This window comes from Octopus bimaculoides, chromosome 1 (genome assembly GCF_001194135.2).
Source record: "Octopus bimaculoides isolate UCB-OBI-ISO-001 chromosome 1, ASM119413v2, whole genome shotgun sequence".
Taxonomy (NCBI): domain Eukaryota; kingdom Metazoa; phylum Mollusca; class Cephalopoda; order Octopoda; family Octopodidae; genus Octopus; species Octopus bimaculoides.
The window spans coordinates 134,697,891-134,721,370 of record NC_068981.1 but is presented as its reverse complement, the minus strand read 5'-3'; the positions used below and the strand labels follow the sequence as shown (position 1 = coordinate 134,721,370).

The following is a 23,480-nucleotide window of genomic DNA, read 5'->3' as shown; positions in this document are numbered from 1 at the left end:
CATAAAAAGCACTTAGCCTACTCTGTGGGGTGGTTGGTGTTAGGAAGGGCATCCAACCATAAAAAAAATGCCAAAACAGACACAGGAGTATGGTGCAGGTTCCTGCCTGGTCAGCTCCTGTCCATGCCAGCATGGAAGGATGACGATGATGATAATGAATAATTAAAATAATCAACATCACTATCATCATGATTATTATTACTTAATGTTCATTTTTCCATGCTGGCAAGAGTTTGACAGTTTGATGAGAACAACAAGTCAGAGGGATGCACTGAACTTTAATGTATGTTTTGGCATCGTTTGTATGACTGGGTGACCCTCTTAACACCAACCACTTTACAGATTGTAGTGGGTACTTTATTGTGGCACCAGCACTAGCAAGTCACCAAATACTTGCAAGACCCCTCACATGAGTGGAGTACAGTACTGAAGAGGGTGAAAGTATGATAGAATGACAAGAAAAGGTATCTTGCAGAAGAAGTGAATACATGGTTTCCCCAGCTGAAAAAGGAGAATGATGATGAGAGCATACCCTCAAGGTATAAGGTGAATATATATGAGAGAGAGAGAGAGAGAGAGAGAGAGAGGGAGAGGGAGAGAGAGACAGACAGAGAGAGAGTTAATGGGTAGGTAAGTACACTAGAGTGTAAAAAGAGTATGAAATGATAAGTTATGGGGATTGAGTTGGATGAAGTGATCATTAGTTTGGAGGAAGGGAAGTGAAGGAAACAGGAGTGGATCAGGGATGAGAAATAGGTGATAAGGGACTGTAGTAGGGTAACAATGTGAAGTGCAGGGGTTTAAATGGTAACATTTACACCACCTGAATGAGTAGTACTGCACTTAGACGAAAATATTGAGTAAACAATAAAATCTGAGAAAAAGCATAATAAAAATAGCTGAGACAGTGAATATATTTTATGGTGTGAAGAATACACTCACCTTGTTCGAGCCCTTTTCTCAGTTCTATTAAGCTATGAAATGACAATGAAGCTACATGAGGTTTGCCCCATCTCTCTGCTCCTTCTTCAACATCTTCTTCAAATTTGATCCAACGAGCCTTTTCTCTCCATTCCCAGTCCCAATCATTTTGGTCTCCAACATGTAGTTCATCAAGCTCTACAAAGAGCTGCAAATAAATAGAAAATTTACAAAAAGTGAGAAAAAAAAAAAGAAACAAATCTCACAAAAAGAAGACAACAACCTCATCCCTCAACTAATTTTTACAACAATAACAAGCACCATGATAATGTCAGTAATGGATTAAGATCTGAAGGAGCCAGAAATTCTTTGCCAGTTGAAACGAGTTACTGTTTTATTTTGTTTTGGCAGCTTAGTGAGATGAAGATGGGCAGAGTCTAAGACCATTTTCAGGAACTTGTGATTGGGGAAAGAGAGGGCGTTACTCTCAGACTGGTGGCCTGGCTCACATACTCTTACAACAAAATGAATCCAACTAAAATCAACCAAGAACAGGTGGTCTGTTGGTTTTAAACAAGGTGATGGATTAAATCTTTCATCCAAAAGCATAACAGTTCCTTCAATGGGTTTTCTCAGTTTCTATTGACCAAATTTCAGTAAGAATGTTACAGTCAATTTGACACTATAGTAGAAAACTTGTCCATGATACCACACCATGGCCTGAAACTGAACTCATGTAGTTATACAACAAACCTTTTATCTATATGACTATACCAGCTAAGTAGTGATCAAATTTTCTCAACTAAAATTACAGTTGGCTAGATCACAGGTTATCAGACAAATTTGTCCCACCCACTATCAACTATCATAATTATTCTATGTTCATTTTTCCATATACAAATAGATTGCACACTTCTTCTCCTGTACAGTGTATTGCCACTTCTGGCAATTCTACATAAAGTTTAGCCTCCCGAGATAAGCTTTCACTACTTCTTTTGTCTTCCCCTCCTACAGGTTCCTTCCATAAGAATCACCCAACCATTCAATACTAGAGAAACATAACATAGTCACAACACCCAATAATAAAATTTTAGATGAGTCAATGAAGGAGTCTCTAAACCAGAAGTGGGGAACTCCCATACCCTGCATTCAAATTTGGTAAAACCCCACTAAGTCTTTTAAAAATCTACACGAAGAAACAGAAATGAGCTTGAGACTTAAGATCTAAACAATAAAGGTGGCCAAGTTCCTTTTGGATGTTGGGCCTCATGGAGGCAACGACCAAGACCTTTGGCATTATGTTGTGCTTGAGAAGAAGACCTATCAAGCCAAGGAAAATTGCAGTTGTGGCAGATACCAGTGTCATGCAAATGGCACCTGTGCCGGTGGCACATAAAAGCACCCATTACACACTATCAGAGTAGTTGGTGTTAGGAAGGGCATCCAGCTGTAGAAAACCATGCCAAATCACACTGGAGCCTGGTGCAGCCTTCCATCATGCCAGCCCAGTCAAACTGTCAAACCCATGCCAGCATGGACAACAGATGTTAAATGATGATGATGAAATGCATCTCTACTCAGCACCAAATATCCTTACACGATCTTTGCACTTGCAATTTGGTGCCACCAAAACACTTACTGGACTCTGCTCTTTGTAGTTACAAGATCAGCTAGAAGTAGTAGCCAGATATACCTTAACCCTTCAGTATTTAAACCAGCCATATTTGGCCCAAATATTTTACCTGGTTTATGTTTAAGCCAGCTCACATCTATCATACAACATCATTCTAAAGAATAAACATCTTCAAAATCCCAAAGCTACAAGATAATAATGCACAGTTAATTGAAAACAATGTAAATAAATAAAAATTATGTTTGAATGCTAAAATGTAAAACATTCCCAACTATCTTAGAAAAAAGAAAGAGTACACAACACTTGATTCCATGTTTTTAACTAATGTTAAGACCTCATGTCTTCTTCAGTTTCATTTATAGGTGCATGAAAATTAGTGTGTATATGTTTTGAAAATTCTAAACCAAACTTCTTTGAAACTGTAAGCTCACAGATTGTGAATTTTTCTTTCATTTGGAATTCTAATTAAATTGATGTAACCACAACTAAAACCCTTTTTATTCATTTATTTGGTTTCCATTTTATTAAACAAATAATCATCATGTGACTTATTATTTATTCAACCTTCAACAGCAGTCATTGTGTGTTACATAGATATCGATTGAAAAATAAATATTAACCTAAATATTACTGAAATAATGATATTTTTTAATGGTATCTTTGATCTTCACCCATAAATATGTATTAATAAGATCATATCATTTTAAATTATAGAATAACACACTATGAGATAAACAGTGTCTTTGAATTTCTTCTTAGAAAGTTGCCTTCAGATTTATGGTTTATTTACTTGGCAAATATGGTAAACTTGTGAACTTGTAATAATACTTTCAGTTTAATAAACACAGAGAAATATTTATGTATGTCTTTAAAAAGTGTCTAGCCAAGATAATGCATAATAGAAGATAATTTTGCATCTGACATATAATGTATGTATCTCACCTCATGTGGACTATGGTCAAACTTTTTCTTAGGCTTTAAAATTTTCTTCTTTAGCTTTTCTGTCTTGCTGAGATGTACAACAGATGCAATTGCACTATGTTTAGCAATTTTGTGTCTCCTGATGCCTCTCACATCACCCCATCGATGGCCTGTTTAAATAATTTAATTAAAATAGGATTTAGAAAAACATATGTTCTCACACACAAAGCTTTTGTGCATACATGCATATATAAAAAATATTAGTAAATCATTACCATCATTGTATAGAGAGTATTTTTGTATTGGCATTTTAACTTCATTGTAATCATATTTAACCCTTAACATCTTATATTGCAGATATCTGTAGCTCTCAACAAATCCTAAACTGTATGAAACCACAATTCACATAGTGTTTTTGTTTAGGATTGGAAACTGGAATTAATCACTCATCTATGCCAGAAACAAATTTTAGCTTTATTTTAGAAAGAACCATGTGTATTTTGCATTTTATTGAGCGATTTTCTCTGGATTTTCCTTCCTTTAATTTTTGAGTGTAATGGCAGTTAATATCTCAAAAGGTTAATATTCAGTGATATTTGTTAATGATTTATTTATCAATATACAGTTACTAATGATTTAATTAGATAAAGAGAATTTGGATTTGGATGAAATAATTAGAGTGGTATTTCAGTGTCAGCTATTAACACTAGTTATCTAAGTAACACTAAAATTTATCAATTTTGAGCAAGACTGGAGTTATAATACAATTAATATAGTATTGATGCTTTCATTAGTGAATGATAAGGAATTTAAAAAAAAGTAATAATTAGCTGATATATTTTGAATATAGTGACTCTGCATATTGGTGGGTTTATGAGAAGAGTATAATTGTTGTAATAAGAGTAAATAACATTCATTTGTTGGGTCTTACAAAACCCACTGAATGGAGGAGATGAAAGCATACCTTGAAATTGTTTTACTAATGGGAGTTGTGCAGCTAGTTAGTTTCAGATAATAACTGGAGCACAGATTTAGCTCTGTACTAGGAAATTGATGTCTACAAACTGATATCTTCTTAATATATGTGAAATCATATATGTGTAATCAACTTGTATGCAACCTACCCTGGCAGGTGAAAGTGACATGACAACAGGTAAAAGTCAAAACCAACAAGCAAACACCACATTCACAATGTACACCAATGACCATTATATCATATTGGCAAGTTTTATCCAGATTCATGAAATTTTTATATAGAACTAACTGCATTTCATCAGAATCTCTACTTTGTAAAAGCTGAGATGTATATAAAGAAAGCACTACAGGACTTTAAGAGTTAGCATCTGATGAAATTTTCTCTCCAACCGAGACCAAGTTTTTGTGTCACTAACCCAAGGATTGAATTTACTCAATGGAAACAGACAGGGTGCTTTAAGTAGGTATTTCTTCACTTCCTTACATCTATACCTCATAATTTAAAGATCAATAATTTTGATCCTATGGTATTTGCAGGTTGCACCATCAAAAATTCTCTCCCTCTCTCTCTCTCTCTATATATATATAGTATTAATAATAATAGTAAGGAGATCAGAGATTTTCCACATCTATAAATTTATTAAACTTTGAAACAGCAGTAAATAAGGACCCTGATAAAACTGTAGCGACAATGACACCAGGATGCATACCTAACAGTGTGCAGCTAATGCAGCTGAAACACGCATAGGTCCAGAAAAGAATGCTGTAAATAATTGTTTAATAAAATTATAGATGTGGAAAATCTCCATTCTCCTTATCATTATTAATAGTATTACTTATTCTATGGAAACTATGTAGTCCCAAATAGGACACTCAGATTTACCAAGTGAGAATAGTTACCAGAGTCTAGCAACTTAATGTTAACTTGAGCATCATTAAAGGACCATTGTGGTTAGCTGGCATCTGAAACTGATTTAAGAGGAAACACGGTAGTAACTGCCAGGATTATATATCCTTTTAAACCAGGACTGTGGAGTCGAAACAAAAAATTTGACACTGACTCCCACTCCTCTATTATTGGCACCTCTGACTCCTGTTTATGCAATTAAGTGATTGTCATCTACATATCTCATAAAGCATATGCATACACTTGTACTTTGAGTAGGCCTATATGTTATAACTGGTTTATATTAAAGAATAAAGATATTGTGAGTTGGAGTTGGCATAGTTTTACCGACTCTGACTCCAGCTACCCCTTAATTGTTTCTGACTCCAACTCCACAACCCTGCTTTAAACTCATTTTTGGAAATATATACATATATGCAATTATATACATATATATATATATATATATATATATATATATGTGTGTATGTATATAATTGCAAACTTTATATATGGTTTTATATAGAATAAAATGAAAACTTTCATACTTTTGGAATAATCACATTAAGAAATATAAAGATTATTTTTTGGCATTTGGCAAAATACTGATGTTTCTTTTATCACAGTTATATGCAATATCATCAGCCAGGTGCCCTCCCCATGTCTAGGTGTTAGCTTGCCAAAACTCACCAGTTCCCTCTGCATTGTGCTATCTAATATATTGTATTGGATAGGTTGCATGGAAATAAATGTTAGCAGCAATAGTGGAAACTTTTAAAAGTTACAGAGGTGGGAAAGGAGAGTGATAATTGGCCATAAAAAGTGAATTTAAATTAATGATTTAATTCTGTTGGAGCTAAAATTTCAATAAAAGTCATGAATAAATCATTTTATCTTTGCATCTTTATTATGGCATTTATGAAAACTTTAGCATTTGTTTCTTTGTAATGTAAATTCAATAAATGAAAATTTATATTCTAGTAATAAAGATAGTAGGTTGTTAATATACTTTCTACATCCATGTTTTTTCATTTTTCTTTTTAAGACTGAGCAATGTTTCAAATTCATTCTATCATAAGATCATAATACTATTGTTGCAACTACATTTGTAGTTATTTTCCATTGTGAGGCTGTCCATAATCTGAGCCTGATACCAGCTTTGGAATACACCGAAGCAGTAGAATTCCTTACTTACTTGCCATCTGATCGAGATCAGCTTTCTGTAATGTTAATGCTTCCTCAGACTCTGTAGGTACTCTGTGCAATTTCTCATCCAAATCAATTTCACTTCCTGCCTGCCTGCGCATTAACAAGTCTTGCATTCGAAAATGCTCATGATGCCGATGATGGTGACCATGATGGTGACCGTGATGATGTCCATGATGATGTTCATGATGATGACCATGTTTGTGCTTGTGGCTTTTGCCCTCTTTATCACTGCTTTTGTCTTTTTTATCACTAGCCGGAGACTTTTCTGGTGTTTTGTGTCTGAAACTAAGATGTTTTAAACTAAATAGCAAGATAGAAAACACAACTTAACAAGAATTATATTAATAATACTCTAAGAATCACCACAACCACAGAGGGCCTTTTAGAAAACAATAATTAATAAATAAATTGTTATTTGCATGGTAAGTAGTAAGAATCAAAACAATGACTTGCATATTTATTCTTAAAACATTTCAGCAGAATCAAACACAAATTGAAACACAGGCATCCCAAAATCCCTTGCACTAGTGAATCAAATGTGTTATGAACATATAGTTGTTGTAAAGGATGAGCTGTTCTGTGACAAAACGCAACAGCAATTAGTATGTTTGCAATTGGATCTGTTGGAACATATTAAGAATATGCAAGCCATTGAATGAATAAATATCAGTTTAAAAAGTTGATTAAAATTACTCTACTAAACTGTTGTGTATAGATAAAGAATACTGATATTGAAAGAAGCATACTTTCAACATGTAGGTTCTTTATACTGTGAAGTATTTACAATCAAGTTTTCTATCTCTCAATAATAAACAAACACATTTACTGGTATAAAAGTCAATCAATTTAAGTTAGTGCAGTACAGAAGCTCTCAAAATATAAGTGAATTTAAAATAACTTTTAATAAAATAATGAACTAAGTTGCTCTACATTTTTCAATAAATAAATAAATTACATTACAGTTAAGAAGACATATTAAATAAATATATTTGATGATATCAAATAAATTTTTATATGAAGGTACATGATCTAATGGTTAGGGTGTTGGACTCATGATCGTAAGATTGTGGTTTTGATTCCTGGACCAGGTGATGTGTTGTGTTCATGAGCAAAACAGTTTATATTGTGTTGCTCCAATTCACTCAGCTATAAATGAATAGCTCTGTGACAGACTGATGTCTTATTCAAGGAAAATGTTATGATATCGGCCCTAGGACTAAAGACAGAGATGACCAGGGGAAGCTGAGGTTATGTTGATAAGACAAATTAAATACTTCTACCATTCCTATCTTTCATTATATTATTTAGGCTTATTGATATTATAGTTTCGTGGATTTTTATCATGTGTATCTATTATACAAAGAACAATTACAAATGTTTCAGTGTCATTGTTACAGATGACAAACAAAAGCCAGGAAGTTGAAGAGAGTTTCTGATACGAGTTTTTAAAGACATTTCAGAACTATTTTAAAATAACAACTAGCTTTGCTTGACACACGAAATGAAATGATTGCTTAGAATAATATATATTTTTCATCAGTGGAACTGAAATTAAATAATGCTGTAAATTATAGCATGCAAATATTGGGTTAATAATCCTCTGGGATGGAAAAAAGTCAAAGGCAACCTTTGATATTTTAAACCCAACTATTATTCACTTATTTATAACATCATGTTTTGAGTTCCATTCTTCAAAACAGTTTATTGCAGGTCTCTCAAAGATTCTAAATTCTTATGCCATAAACATTTTTATATTTTAATAACAGTTTGTGAAAAGAAAATTGCATTCAATGTGTTTATTTCAATTTGATAAATGGAGACATCTAAAAAAAATGCCAATAGTATACCTTGGTGCAGATGCAGCTGATGAAGATTGTTTCATTAACCCTCCCTTTCCAGTGTCTACATCTGTCCTTTTAACCCATAATACATCCTCTTGACTGGGCTCCTCTTCACCTGAAATATATACCCTTACTTTGATTAGTGCACATCCTACTTTAGATCATATATTTCTTTCTAATTTTGGTACAAAGCTAACAATTTTGAAGGGAGAGGGAAATCAATTGACTCAAGTACTTAACTGATACTTATACTGACCCTCAAAAGGATAAAAAGCAAAGTATTTGAACTCAGAATGTGAAAAGCTGGAAGAAATGCTGATAAGCATTTTGTCCTGTATGGTAACAATTCTGCCAGCTTGCCTCCATAAAATATTTATCAATCTTAAAAGAGAGCTTGATCACTATCACACATCTAGAAGTTACAACAAAATACTGCAAGTAAAATATCACATTAAATATTAGAAAAAACGAAGCTGTTTTGTAATTGGTTTTCATTTTATAAATACTATTACAAAAACTTCAATACAATTCTTAAACTACTGTATTTTTCACAGCAGAAGATTAATGTGACAGAGCCATAATCATATTGTCTCTTAGTCATTGAATTAAATAAAGTTAACAGAACACAATTGGGAATATCTTCTTTGAAGTTTACATTTCTTTAATCCTAATTTATATTTTGATACAAACATAAATTTAATTAGGTAACTGATTAATATTTTGGAATAGTTAAATACTATTTCTAGTAATAAATAAAAAGTATATACATAAACTCAAAAACAAAAAAAAAAGAAAGAAAGAACAAGGCTTATTTTTTTGTCACGGATAAAAAAATAAATCATAAGGATAATCCAAATATGACAAAAAGTTGTGGAAGAAAAATGGAAGTGGGTGGAATTCTTCACAGAATTGATCAAGGATACCCCCATTGAATCCAACCAGATGGTGAGTCTAGACGAGATAAGTCTGTTCACCAAAGTCCCAACTGGTGATTCAAGAAAAACTAGTGACAGACACCCATTTAAAAGAACGCACTAGTATACCAATAAGAAACCTGATGGAAATGTTGACCTTCTGTGTAGAAACAACCTACTTCAGTATGGACACTGATATATATCGACAAGAAGAGGGTTTAGCTATGGGTTCGCCATTATCACTGATAATAGCCAATATATACATGGAATACTTTGAGAATTTGGCTTTAGGATTAACAACACTAAAACCTACCCTAAGGCTGCGATATGATGATGACACCTTTATACTCTGGCCCCACCAGGAAGATGTCCAAGTGCTGTTAGATCATGTGAACTCAATAAAGCCATCGATACAGTTCACAATGGAAAAGGAAAAAGACAATCAGCTAGCATTCCTGGACATATTAATAATATGCACCAAGTATGGATTCAGGACATCTGTATACCGCAAGCCGACCTTCACTGGAGCATACCTCAACTTCAATTCCACCATCCATACAGTGTAAAGAGAGGGATTGCTCAGTGCCTAATACATCGAGCAAAGAATGTAAGTAGCGATCGTGATATCCACTACGAAGAAATGATCAAGCTAAGTAACAATCTATTAATATGACCAAAGACTGTGTGTACTCCATCCCACACAGCTGTAGTAGGTTATACAAAGGCAAAACATGCTGCCCCCTCAAAATAAAGGTAGACGAACATCGCAAAGCTGTGATACAAGGAGATATTGATAAATTGGGTATAGCTGATCATGTACGGAAAAATGGAGACCACCCCACCGTGGGATGAAGTTAAAATAATAGAGAACACCACTGGAAAATACGAAAACTAAAAGAAGCAGCACATATTTTAGGACACAACAACCTCGTAAGCAGACCGAGTGCAGATATGAATAGCATATGGGAACCGGTATTAAGGAAGGATAGGAAAATATTACATTTATAAGCCCTAAAATTCACTTCATAATTGCCTACAATTATGGCATAGTGGTTAAGAGTGTGGGCTACTAACCCCAAGATTCTGAGTTTGATTCCAGGCAATGACCTGAATAATAATAATAATGATAACATTGAAAATTACCTTAGGAATGAGAACCCAGGTTCGAAATTTCCCCAAGACACCTGATGAAGGCTGGAGGGTATATCGGCATACAACATACAACATGAGGACAAATATCCAACAAATGTAAATAATGTACATAATTCCTCATTTCTTAAATATAGAACTGAAAAACTAACCTAATTGAAAGTTTACTTTTAGAGATGGTTGACTGCCTCTCATTGTATCTGTTTCATCCAGCGATAATCTTGGATGTGCTGCTTGTTCAGATGGCCGAGGTGCCTCATCTATTTCAAACATCGATGTTGGTTCAGGAGAGCCAGATGCCTGGCGATGGAACTTCTGTGCAGCTACAGACTTGGAAGATGCATATGACTCGATTGATGGTTGGTGTCTCATCAAAAGAGGTGAATCTTCAAATGAAGTTTGCAAAGATGCTACATCTGGGCCACGCTCACTCTCACCAATGTAGAAACCAACAGCCAATTCAGGTATATCAGACTGTGAATCTTGCATTTCAATTGAGTACATGTTGGAAGCCATATCAAAATCTGCATCATCTGAGTCAATATCCTGCAAAAGAAAATAAGAAGACCCATTTTTATGTCATCTTAACTCTTTAGCATTCAGGTTATTCCCCCAATTATAATACATATATATTAATATCGTTTTAAGTTAATCCTGCATTATCTTGTTGCTTCAAGACTTCAATGATGTGATTGTTTATTTTTAGAATGACATTGTAGGGTAGGTGTAATTAATGATTTAACTGGAGAAAGAGAGTTTAGATTTGGATAAAATAATTAGAGCGGTACTTCAGTGCCATCTGTTAACACTAGTTATCATAAACCAGGTAAGATACTTTGGTCTGATATAGTTTGACTGTTAAAGGGTTAAAAGAAATTATAAGAGAATGGGGTATATGTAGGATGAAAAACAATTATCAATCTTAAAAGTTTTGCAGGATAATAAATATATAACTAAATTAAGTTGAGATTTTATAGTTATCCAAGAAATTGTTCAGAAAATATTTGAATCATGTATCAATATTTACATACATAAATGCATTAAGAATTTATTAATGAATTTACAATCCCAATTAAACATTATAACAAAGCTGGATTGTATAAATCAGAGATATTTTTCAAAATAGTTCATTAAATGTTGGCTTAAAAGTAGTAAATAGCTAGGCGTAGGTATGGCTGTGTGGTAAGTAGCTTGCTTACGAACCACATGGTTCCGGGTTCAGTCCCACTGTGTGGCACCCTGGGCAAGTGTCTTCTACTATAGCCTCGGGTCGACCAAAGCCTTGTGAGTGGATTTGGTAGACAGAAACTGAAAGAAGCCCGTCGTATATATGTATGTGTGTGTGTATATGTTTGTGTGTCTGTGTTTGTCCCCACAACATCGCTTGACAACAGATGCTAGTGTGTTTATGTCCCCATAACTTAGCGATTCGGCAAAAGAGACCAATAGAATAAGTACTAGGCTTACAAAGAATAAGACCTGGGGTCAATTTGCTCGACTAAAGGCAGTGCTCCAGCATGGCCACAGTCAAATGAGTGAAACAAGTAAAAGAGTAAAAAGTAAAGAGTTATATCATTAAATTTATTTAATATCAGTAGTATCAAGCAGCATTGATGTGTGATGTTATCCTATAACCTTTTAACCCCTTTTAATACCCCACTCTGCTAACTGCATCTGAATGTACGTATGAAAGTGTTCATATTTAAATTACAATCTTGACCAAAATGAAAAGCAATGTGAAATTTCAGTAGATCAACACCATCTTAAGCTTTTGCCTGTTCTGTGTATCACATGTGACACACAGGCCATATTTCCCTGGTGACCATGCATCATATATGATATATATTCCCAATTTTTTTCAACCAGTGGAATAACTTGGGACTTACAAAAAGAAAGCTTTATGTTACTCAGAATGTGTGAAACAAGGGCTTAGCTAAAAGTCTGAAAACAAGCATGGATGTTTAGGACAAAATTATGAAAATGTTTTGGACAGGCAAATATGTAAACTTACAGATATAATTCTATTTTGAAATGGTGAAACTTAAAACAGATAAAGCTATAAATAAATAACGTGCAAATATTGGGTTAAAATTTCCTTTGGATACAAAGACATGAACCCACATCTTCCGTAAACATGACCATTTAAAAAAAAAAAAAAATTCATGTTCACTCAAACTTTCTAAATTCGTATGACACCAAAGATACAGATATTTTCACTAAGACATTACAGAATCTTGAATATATTGCAAATAAAATGAAGCAAGTAGATATTAAAAACTTTAAACTTTAAAAAAAAAGAAACTTTTTTTTTCTTAGAATAAGGATAAATAAATAATAGTTTATAATTTTCTAGAAACATTAATTCAAATATACAGATAAAATTCACCTCTTGATATTCTTCAACATCTACTTCAGGAATAACTGGGGACTGAGCAGCTATTTTGGATGGAAAGCTTCTGGCTCCTTGAAATTTCTTTTTCACTTTTCTTTTTATCCCTTTCATAGATTTGAATGAGCGACTGGTCATTGATTTCAATGGATGATGGACATGGGGAAATGACATTCGGCGATGGTCTGTATTAAAAAGAAAGCGAATGATATAAAGAAATACATGATTGTTGCAAAGAAGGATGTTAAGGCAAGTTGTCTTCAAATTCAAACATAAAAAGTAATTTAGACAGATCTTTTCATTTTTCTCTTAGGAAAAAAATGGTTAGAATATGGATTTTTTTATATATTCTTCACTAAGCAGAATATAAAAATGATTTATCAATTAGGACTGAAAAATGAAATATATAATTTCATTAAATAATTTCAATCGAAATGACTTTAAACATTCAAGCAATTTTATATTTTAATTCCTTTCTATTTTTTGGCTATGGAGACCAATGACTTGCTTCATTAAATTAGAAGCAGTATAGAAAAATTGGTGATATCTTAATATGATAATTGGTGTTATCTTAACAGAAATCTCCAAATCAAATAATGACAATAGCACCATTTATAAACATAAAACAAAAAAAAGGAAATATTTTCCTAATTATTTTATTTATTCATTTATTTATTATTTTTATTTTGTTTATATTGCCTTGTTGGATGAAGATTGGGTTCAGAGCAGAACTGAAGTAAAGATAGAATAACACTGAGTGTTAAGATAAATAATATGGAATCCATGCAATATGACTGGAGAAAAAGTGTATAGTTTTTAGGCTTCTAAAATAGAAAAACCTTAAAAATGAAGAAGCTAGATTAAATTGAAATTCAGATGGCAGCAGGCAGAGATGGAACAATGTGAGCAAAGACTATCAGAAACTGGCAGATTGAGTAGTCCCTTGATACAGTGTGAATAATAATTCAGTCATTAATACACAGTATGTCAGAGAAATTTACACTGATTGATATATGTTAAATAGGGTGATAATAGTGATAAAAATATCATATAATGGAGACTAGGATATGCTGTTTAAATAGACTGAAGTGAGAAACACTTTCAAAAGGGGAATATTTTTGTCATTATAAAGATTTATCACTTTGTTATTATTTAATGAGTGGTCAAATATGAGATTTACACAAAGTTAACATTTACTTAGAGTTAAGACAAAAGTGAGTTTCTTATTTTAAAACGCTTGGCACGCATTAAGTGGTTTCACACATTTCCATCTGTCTCTGGCTAAGTGAATTAAGTTTGAAAATGTCAATAAAAACAGAATTAATACCTGCATATTTGATCATAGCTAAACTCAAATGATTTATTCATTACAATAAACAAAACTGATTGATGCCACTTATAACAGTAGTTTAATACAACTAGAAAAGCTATGATGTAATGTAGCCAAAACATTTTTTGTGATGGTAAAGATATGATTTTTTTTATTATTATTACTAAAGCACAGGTATTTACTTTCCAACCACATGATTTCAGGTTCAGTCCCACTGCATGGCATCTCGGGCAAGTGTCTTCTACTATAGCACCAAGTCAACCAAGGCCTTGTGAGTGGATTTGGTAGATAGCAACTGAAATAATTCTGTCATATGTGTGTGTGTGTAGCTCTTTGTCTTGACATCATGTAATAGTTGTAAATAAGTGTTTACAATATACAAGCAGTGTTATTTGTTTCTAATCTCCCATGAAAACATGTCCTGTCATGGGAAATATTACCTTGCTTGGATGCAAATGAAGGTTGGCAACAAGCAGTGTATCTGACCATGGAAAATTTGCATCAATGAATTCTCTCTGATCCATGCATGGAAAAGTAGGCATTAAAATGATGGTGATTCAGTAACTGTTAACAAATTAATTATTAAAATCTAAGGAAACTTTTTTCGTATTAACAAAGTAACATCAATCTATTAAAAAGAAATTTGAAAAAATAATTTAAAAGGTATCTGCACCTTCATTTTTCTGTAAGAATGAATAACTATTTTTTTTCCAACTTGCAGAACAGTTACCAATATCTCTGCTACTTCAGTTATCTCAAAAACAAAATGGCCAATATCATTCTTTCTTCTGGTAAAACCAATTTGTCAACCTTAATTGCAAAATCACAACTGTATATTCTGTGAATTGTTTAAATAAGTAGACAGTCAGTAACAAAGGTTCTGGAATATTTATTTTTAGCCTTCTATTGGTTCCCCTCTCATTTTCTATTTAATTCTTTCTTTTCCTTTTCAAGCTAAATAAGATATCAATTGTATCAGGTTTAGTGTTTACTTTTAGTTTCAGGTTAAAAAGTTTATTATTTTATCAGTAGAAAAAGTTAAATAGCTGCCTCTGCATGCTATGACAACCTATAAAGTGGACTTCTACCTTTAAATATTTACCTGGCATGAGAAAGTAGTTTGTATACCTCATCTTTACCTTTTGTCTTTTATTTGTTTCAGTCACTGGACTGTGGACATGCTGGCATGCACCTTGAAGGGTTTAGTTGAGCAAATTGACCTCAGTGCTTTTCTTTTAAAGTTTGGAATTTATTCTATCAGTCCTTTTTGTCAAACTGCTATGCTACAGGGTTGTGAACAAACCAACACTGGTTCTCAAGTGGTGTCCCCGCCTTCCATCCGCTCTTTCTCTCTATATATATGCTCCAATAATTTCCTTGATTTCTCTGCTTTCAGAGCTACTGAATATGCTAAAATGGAGATTTTTTACTAAAACATTACATCTATGGAATGCAGCTATTTTCTCTACAATTATCTTTAATTTGTAAAGAGTCCTTTTTGGATTTCTAGTTTCTCTGATCATTGATTCAAGTCTTTTCCTATTTCCTATATTGTCACTGTTCTAATGATCACTTTTCCATGCTTGCATGGATCAGATAAAATATGTTGAGGCAGATTTTCTATGATCAAATGCCCTTCCTGTCACCAACCCTCACTTGTTTCCAAGTGAGGTAGGATTTCCCCTTGGCAGGGCATGTTTTCACAGAAGGTTGGAAATGAATCATATTGTTTCTAAGATAGTGACACTTGCTTACAACATGTGATGTCAAGACACATGCACACATACATAATGGGCTTCTTTCAATTTCTGTCTACTACAGGGCTTTGGTGGTTTATAGCAGAAGAAACTTACCCAACGTATCACGCAGTGACATTGGACCCAAAACCATGCCTGTACCTCATTTCACACACACATACAATTTTAAGTGAAGAAAACTGATTAGCAAATATTTGGGATTAGTAACAGTTAGTTGCAGTGATTACTAAGAATTAAAATGTTAACTAAAGAAAACATGATTGACAGAGAACATGTTGCTACAGAGTCAAGTGTGGATCTGCATAACACAAAAGTAAAAGATAGATCATGATGATAAAATGTCAGAGTATTAAAATTATATTATCATACTTTTATAATCATCCTCGCCAAACCGGTGCTGATCCTGACAGACTTCTCCCGTTGATAAAGAATCAATGTTGAATCGTGGAGGAGTTTCAAATATTTTTTCCACCTCATCATGCAGTGTGGAGATATGGCCCATACAAGCACCTCGGTCCATCGCAGAAATATGGGAGATTAGTGGTTGCAATTCCACTTCTTCCTGGTTTACTGGGTTTTCCTTAGAAGAACCTATCCCTGGAGTCTCATTGAGGGCTGTGTCAGACAGAGTTGACTCGGGATGGCTACCGAGACCAACTTTGAGGCAGCCATCCTCCATTTCATCCTGCAACAGACAAAAATAAAAATTAATTAATGTTTATAATAAGTAATTTATATTAATTCATTTCTTGATCATTTTGAACATTAACTTATCAATCAGCTTCTTCAAATGTACTCTTTCATTTCAAACAATCACTTTTTCTTTTGTAATATATAAATCAAAAAGAAACTGAAGAAGAACCAGATATATATAAATACACTGAATGATGTTTTCTTTTATTCTTTTACATGTTTCAGCCTTAAGGCTGTGACTATGCTGGAGTACAAATAATTCTTAATAAATTGAAATCTTCCTCTTGGTCCAAACCAAGTGACATTCAATAGAAATTCACACAGAAAAGAGAAAATAATTTCAATAGATTGAGAATTAATTAAAAAAACAATTAATTCTCATATTTAAAGGGGAAAAAAGCCCCTGATCTTTTTAGCAAAGGTGACAACAACATACATATTTCAATCATATTGGATCAGTGAAATAGAGACAACTCTCTTCCTCACTTGACCAATAAACATAGGTTTTTACATATACAAAAAAGTCACAAATAGCTTTTGTCAAGCAGTAATTTGCATAACAACCTCCTCTGTCCCTCAAAAACCTTGAAACAGAAAAACAAAAATAAAGAAAGAATTATGAGATTTCAGAATATATGTGAGTATGTGTGCGACTGTGTTATCCAAAATTTTATTTTTAACTGTACATACCACAGCTCCTAGTTGTTTTGTAAACATATTTGATTAAGGTTACATTTTTAGACAGAAATTCAGTCGATACAGTATTTTTGCACAGTACAGTTAATGAAAAATTTTTAGAAGAAAACAGTTTGTAAATGTGTGTGTGTGTGTGTATATTATGCATATATATATATATATATATATATATATAGAGAGAGAGAGAGAGAGAGAGAGAGAGAGAGAGGGAGGGACTAACTGATGACAATGGCATCAGCAAGATTATATAAAAAAATGTAACAATTAAAAATGGAAGAAAATAAATGCCAATTCATTCAAGTGATATCACAGATTTGAGAAATGGAGAGTAGAGTAAGAATATAAATGGCAAACAGAGATTTTTATGACATAAACTGTATACTAGTGGCTTCTTTATTGAATTTCTTAATCTAGTATAAATTAAAAGAAATATGACTTGGTGCATTATTATCAATTTATCAAACTGTTTAGGTTTCTGATATTCAAAGAAAATGAAATTGAAGACAGTGAAATGAAGCCAACATATTTCAATGGGAAGATAATGTTTAATTAGAGAAGAAAATATCATTCAATACAAATATACTACTCCAATTTTGATATAAACACATAACGAAGTTTATTTCCAGAACCAAGGGCAAGAAAAATAAATCAAATAATAAATCAGTAATAGTAATCAATACTAGGCAATTTTCATTGATTGTGATATAAACTAATAAGATTATCAGACAAGAAATAAAGGTTTGAATATATCATTTGGTGAGAATCAGTTCAACTAAGAGAAAATAAAGAATGGTGAAGGTGAGATTTTACTTAGTTTTTTTTTTTTTATATTGATCTGAAACAATAAGGAATAATCAAACTCAGAAGAGTTTTGTTTGTGTTAAAAATAATTAAATAATATATGAAATCACATCTTTGCATATTTAGTCTCCTTGTGAAATCAGCCTCCAAGGTTCTGTTTGGCAGCTTAGAATGAACATTCACCCATCTTATTTATTCATAACTCACACTGTATTAGTACTATAGTAGTTGTTTGACTGACAACTTGTACCAATATGTCTCAGGGGTTCTTTTGGCAGTTTAGAATGGGCACCACAAAAGTTCTAATTAGTTTATGGCACATTAGAAATCGTCTTAAACTTGCTAAATTAAACATTATTGAAGGTGCCTTTCCAAATGTAGACATTACCTTTTGTATATTTTTAACATTAATGGTCACAAATTGCTCAACTAAGCGTTCATTTTCTCAGTTGAAGTATATTAAAAATCTCATCAAAACAACTATGCAACAAGGCAGGTTGGATGTTTTATTTTTACTAAGAAGAGAAGCAGATGCGTTATGTAAGATTTATTTTGAAGATCTGTCCAAAGACTTTGCAATTAAAGTAGAAGAAAACTTTCCAAATGTAAATAAAGTGGAAGTATACAAAAATAAATATTCTTTTCTATCTTACTGTTAGTTTTGTTTCATTTCATGGATTATTTTTGTTGTTTATATTCTGGATTACATATATGTGGGGGCACTAAAACTTTTTAAGTGATTAGGGTCTTAATCCAGCCCTGACATTCTTCCATCTTATTTATTCATAACTCACATGGTATTGGAAGCTGGCATAATTGCTAGCACACCAAGCAAAATCCTTAGCAGTATTTCATTTGTCTTTATGTTCTGAGTTCAGATTCCGCTGGGGTTGTCGTTGCCTTCCATCCATCCGGGGTCAATAAAATAAGTACCAGTTGAGCAATGAGGTTGATGGAATCGATTTAGTCCCTTCTTCAAAATTGCCGGCCTTGTGCCAAAGTTTGAAACTCGCATGATATTGGTATTCTTGTAGTTGTCTGGCTGACAACCTTGTACCAATACATGCCTCACCACAGAGTCATATCCATTTTAATAAATTCCCCTGGGAAATAGCTGTTTCTCATTTCAATCAGAAACTAACAAGAAACTATTTTAATAACTACCCTTCAAACTACTATCATCAGTAGTTTGGGAAAGTTAGTGAACCCTGGTAAATTGTTAAATAACTATTGAAAAGGTCCAAATGGGTTTCTGTTCGCAGTGAGACTAAATATACGTTTATTAAACATAGAGATATGACTCTGTATACATATTTATTTATAAGCTACATTGTCTTTGTACTGTAGTAGTTAAAAATAAATATGTTTAATATGGATTACTGAAAAAGAGATATAATATGAAATACTGAAATGTCAAGGCAAAATGAAAATGAATCTCAGAGTGCCAATGATCAAACACCATGAAGATAATATAATGATTTGCAACACTAACTTTAGAAAGCCAGCTAGCCACCTAATTACTTGTCAGTCTGGTGGGAATATAAGCCAGGTTGATTATCTCCTCACCAGGCAAGGAAACAAGCAGATGCTCACAGATCCAAAGTCTTTTTCAGGTGAGGATTATACAACCCAATATAGGCTACTAGTTAGTGATTTCAGAATTAGGCTAGAAAGACTCAAAGACATAAACCATGCTGGAAAAGGAGATTATGGAAGCTTAAAGACCCAGCAAACCAACAAAAGTTTAGAGACATTCTACTGGAGGCCCCTGATGATGATGATGATGATGATGATGATGATGATGATGATGATGATGATGATGATGATGATGATGATGAGGAGGAGGAGGAGGAGGAGGAGGAGGAAGAGACATAGCTTAGAGGACAAATGGAAATTCCTGCGGGACAATTTACTGGGTGCCGTTGACCAAATCTGTAGTTGATGCAAAGTCCCAGCCAGGTAGAGGACGACTTGGTGGTGGAACAAGGAGGTGGACAGTGCTATAAAAGCAGAGAGACAGGCCTAGAAGGACTGGAAAAACAGTGGAAGCAAAGCATTATACCAGGGAGCCAGAAGGGAGGCTAGGTGACAGGTTTACATTGCAAAAAGAATAGCAGAAGGTAAGAAGTTTGCCAATGTTATGCAGCATGAGGATCAGAGGCAGGAGGTGTTCAAGATTGCAAAGCAGTGTATCAGAGAGAATAGAGATGTGGTAGGTGAGAAATGTGTCTGAATGGATGATGGTATGCTTGCACTTAGTAACTCACAGAAGATGCATGGAGATGCCATTATGAAAGATTGTTAAATGTGGAGAATGATTGGGAGAAGGAGACACTTTCAAATATTGAACCAGCTATCACAGTGGATAGCAATTAAGAAAATGAAGACTAGGAAAGCCCCTGGACCATCGGGTGTCACTGCTGAGATAATGAAAATACCGGGCAGTATGGGATACAGCCTAGTCACTCACATAGTTAATCAGGTTATTCAGGAAGGCTTCATCCCCAAAGACTGGTGTAGCAGTATTATAGCCAGCTGCTACAAAGGTAAAGGTGATGCCTTAGATAGAAACAACTACAGAGGTATCAAACTGCTGGATCAGGTTATGAAAATTACAGAGTGAGTTATATCTCAACTAATTAGGGATAGAATTAAACTAGATGAGATGCAGTTTGGTTTTGTTTCTGGGAGAAGTACCACAGATGCCATCTTCATCGTGAGACAGTTGCAAGAAAAGTATTTGATCAAAAGTAAGCCATTGTATTTAGCCTTCATCAACCTGGAGAAAGCTTTTGACCAGGCTCCCTGCTCTCTTATTTGATGGTCTCTAAGGAAGCTAGGAGTAGAGCAGTGGCTTGTTAGAGCAGCTCAAGCCATGTACAGCGATGCTGTCACTAAGGTGAGAGTTGGTTTTGAATACACTGATGAATTTAACATACAAGTTGGAGTACACCAGGGATCAGTTCTTAGTCCACTCTTACTTATCATAGTTCTCCATGCCACAACAGGCCAAAGCTGGATGAGAACTAATATATGCTGATGATCTTGCTCTTATTGCAGAATCTGAAGCAGAATTGGAGAAGTTCCAGGTTTGGAAGCAAAACCTGGAATCAAAGGGCCTTAAATTTAACTTAACTAAAGTTCCTAACAAGAAAGGAGCTAAGACTCTCATTCTAGCTGGCAAATAGCGCTGTTTAATATGCAGGAAAGGAGTGGAATATAATTCCATTTGCTGCACCAAGTGCAACCTATGAGATGCAGTGGAATCGTGGGAAGATTATCAGATAAGGTTGCTTTCATGTGTGGCAGATGCACAAGAACAGTAAGTACTAAGAGAATGAGGGACTTAAACTCTCTCAAATACCCAGGAGGCTCTGTGAGGTAGTAAATAGTTTCTGCTATTTAGGTGACCAAATTAGTAATGGTGGTGGATGCTATGAAAGTATTGTTTCTAGAATAAAAGTAGGGTGGAGGAAGTTTAGAGAACTACTATGATGCTTGTGTGAGAATAGCTATGTTACATGGTAGTGAGACATGGGCTCTGACTGTGGAGGACATGCGTAGGCTGGAGAAGAATGAAAGTAGTATTATCCGTTGGATTTGTAACATCAGTGTGCATGATTGATAGAGCACAACTGTGTTGAGAGAAAAGTCAGGCATAAGAGGGATTAAGTGTGGTATGCAGCAGAGGAGACTGCATTGGTTTGGACATGTGATGCATATGAGCACAGATAGCTGTATACAGAAGTGCCTGTCAGTGAAAGTCGATGGCACTTGTGGAAGAGGGAGACCCAGGAAGAAATGGGATGAAGTGGTGAGGACTAACCTTAGAATATTGGGGCTCATGGACGAAATGACAGCAGACTGAGATGTTTGGCAATATAAGGTCCTAGGGAAGACCTGTCCATGAAACTGATTGCTAGAAGAGTTGTGTCCCACCCACATGTAACAACACACTTTTCACTTACTCTATCCTAAAAAAAATCAAACTCCTCTTCTAATTGCATGTTTCTTTTCCTCACATTTCTTCCTCATACATTATGATTGTTTTCCAATCTCCTTTCTTGCCTTCACTGTGGTGGTGTTCACTGTATCACTGCTCCTAACACACTCTACCACCCACATCTATTCCTACACCCTATTTTTCTAACCAGGTTCTATGCTCATATTCTTGTTACTTGTGAGTATACCCTAGCACTACACCATCCCTCTTCTGCTCTCTCTTACACTTTTGCTGTTTCCTACTCTCTCTCTCTCTCTCTTCCTCTTTGGTCACTCTCTTTGTCTTTGATTATGAAACCGTTTTCCTGGGAAAACGGTTGCATAATCAAGTACCTGCATGCCTGGAGAACTACGTTGCAAAGAAACCATTGAAGTGATTGAAAAATAAATGTCCAGCCATACTCCTTCTTGGTGACTCCAAATTTTTTCAATTATTTTTTCTAGAGAAGACCTGTCCATGAAACCGATTGCTAGAAAAGTTGTGCCCCACCCACCTGTAACAACACACTTTTCACACACTCTACCCTAAGAAACCAAACTACAACTCCTCTTCTAACTGCATCTTTCTCTTCCTCATCATAGATTATTGTTTTCCAATCCCCTTTCTTACCCTCACTGCCCTGCTCCCTGTATTGCTACTTCTCACTCCACCAACACTCACACCCTATTTTTCTCACATTTTTGTTACCTGTGAGTATACCCTAGCACTACACCATCTCTTTTCTGTTCTCTGTTACACTTTTGCTCTTTCCTACTCTCTCTTTCTCTCTTGCCTTTGGTCACTCTCTCTCTCCTCTTGTATTTCCACTAAGTATGTAGCTAAAGACCTCTTTTACATTAGCACACTTGTTTCTGGCCTCTTTCTTGTACCACTATCTCACTCTTTATCTCTTTTCTCTCTCTCTCACTGGGTAACCATGTAACTCCTCTATAGCAAGGCACCTAGTCCTGCCTTGCTATTTGTCTGTTGCACTCTAACCTTTCATCATCTGATACTGGATCACCTCCTCTAATGCCCCTCTTGTGGCGAGACACCTGCTTGTCTCTCTATCACACTCTTAAACTTTCATCCTCTGACACAATTTCCCCTCCTCAAATGCTCTGCCCCTTTCATAATTCCTTGTCTTGCAAGTTACTTGTTTATCTTACCAGTGCTGGTGCAACATCAAAAGCATCCAGTCCACACTGTAACATGGCTGGCATTTGGAAGGGCATCCAGCTGTAAAAACCATGCCAAAACTAACCTTGCCTGTGCTAGTGCCATGTAAAAAGCATTGAGTCCACTCTGTGGAGTGGTTGGTGTTAGGAAGGACATCAAGCTGTAAAATCTCTGCCAAAACAGACACAGCAGCCTAGGGTAGTT

General features: G+C 34.5%; 1 protein-coding gene across 9 annotated transcripts in view; it reads right to left on the bottom strand.

Moving 5' to 3' along the window:
* LOC106871495 (band 3 anion transport protein) overlaps positions 1–23,480 on the bottom strand; it is a 762,999-nt gene that overhangs the window by 179,733 nt on the left and 559,786 nt on the right. For all 9 annotated transcript variants that reach the window (XM_052970953.1, XM_052970950.1, XM_052970954.1 and 6 more), the window contains 7 exons: positions 16,295–16,610; positions 12,836–13,023; positions 10,602–10,995; positions 8,393–8,501; positions 6,532–6,830; positions 3,497–3,645; positions 943–1,129 (listed from right to left, as the gene is read on the bottom strand). In XM_052970953.1, coding sequence (XP_052826913.1) covers positions 943–1,129; positions 3,497–3,645; positions 6,532–6,830; positions 8,393–8,501; positions 10,602–10,995; positions 12,836–13,023; positions 16,295–16,610 — 1,642 coding nt within the window. The remainder of the gene's footprint in view (positions 1–942; positions 1,130–3,496; positions 3,646–6,531; positions 6,831–8,392; positions 8,502–10,601; positions 10,996–12,835; positions 13,024–16,294; positions 16,611–23,480) is intronic.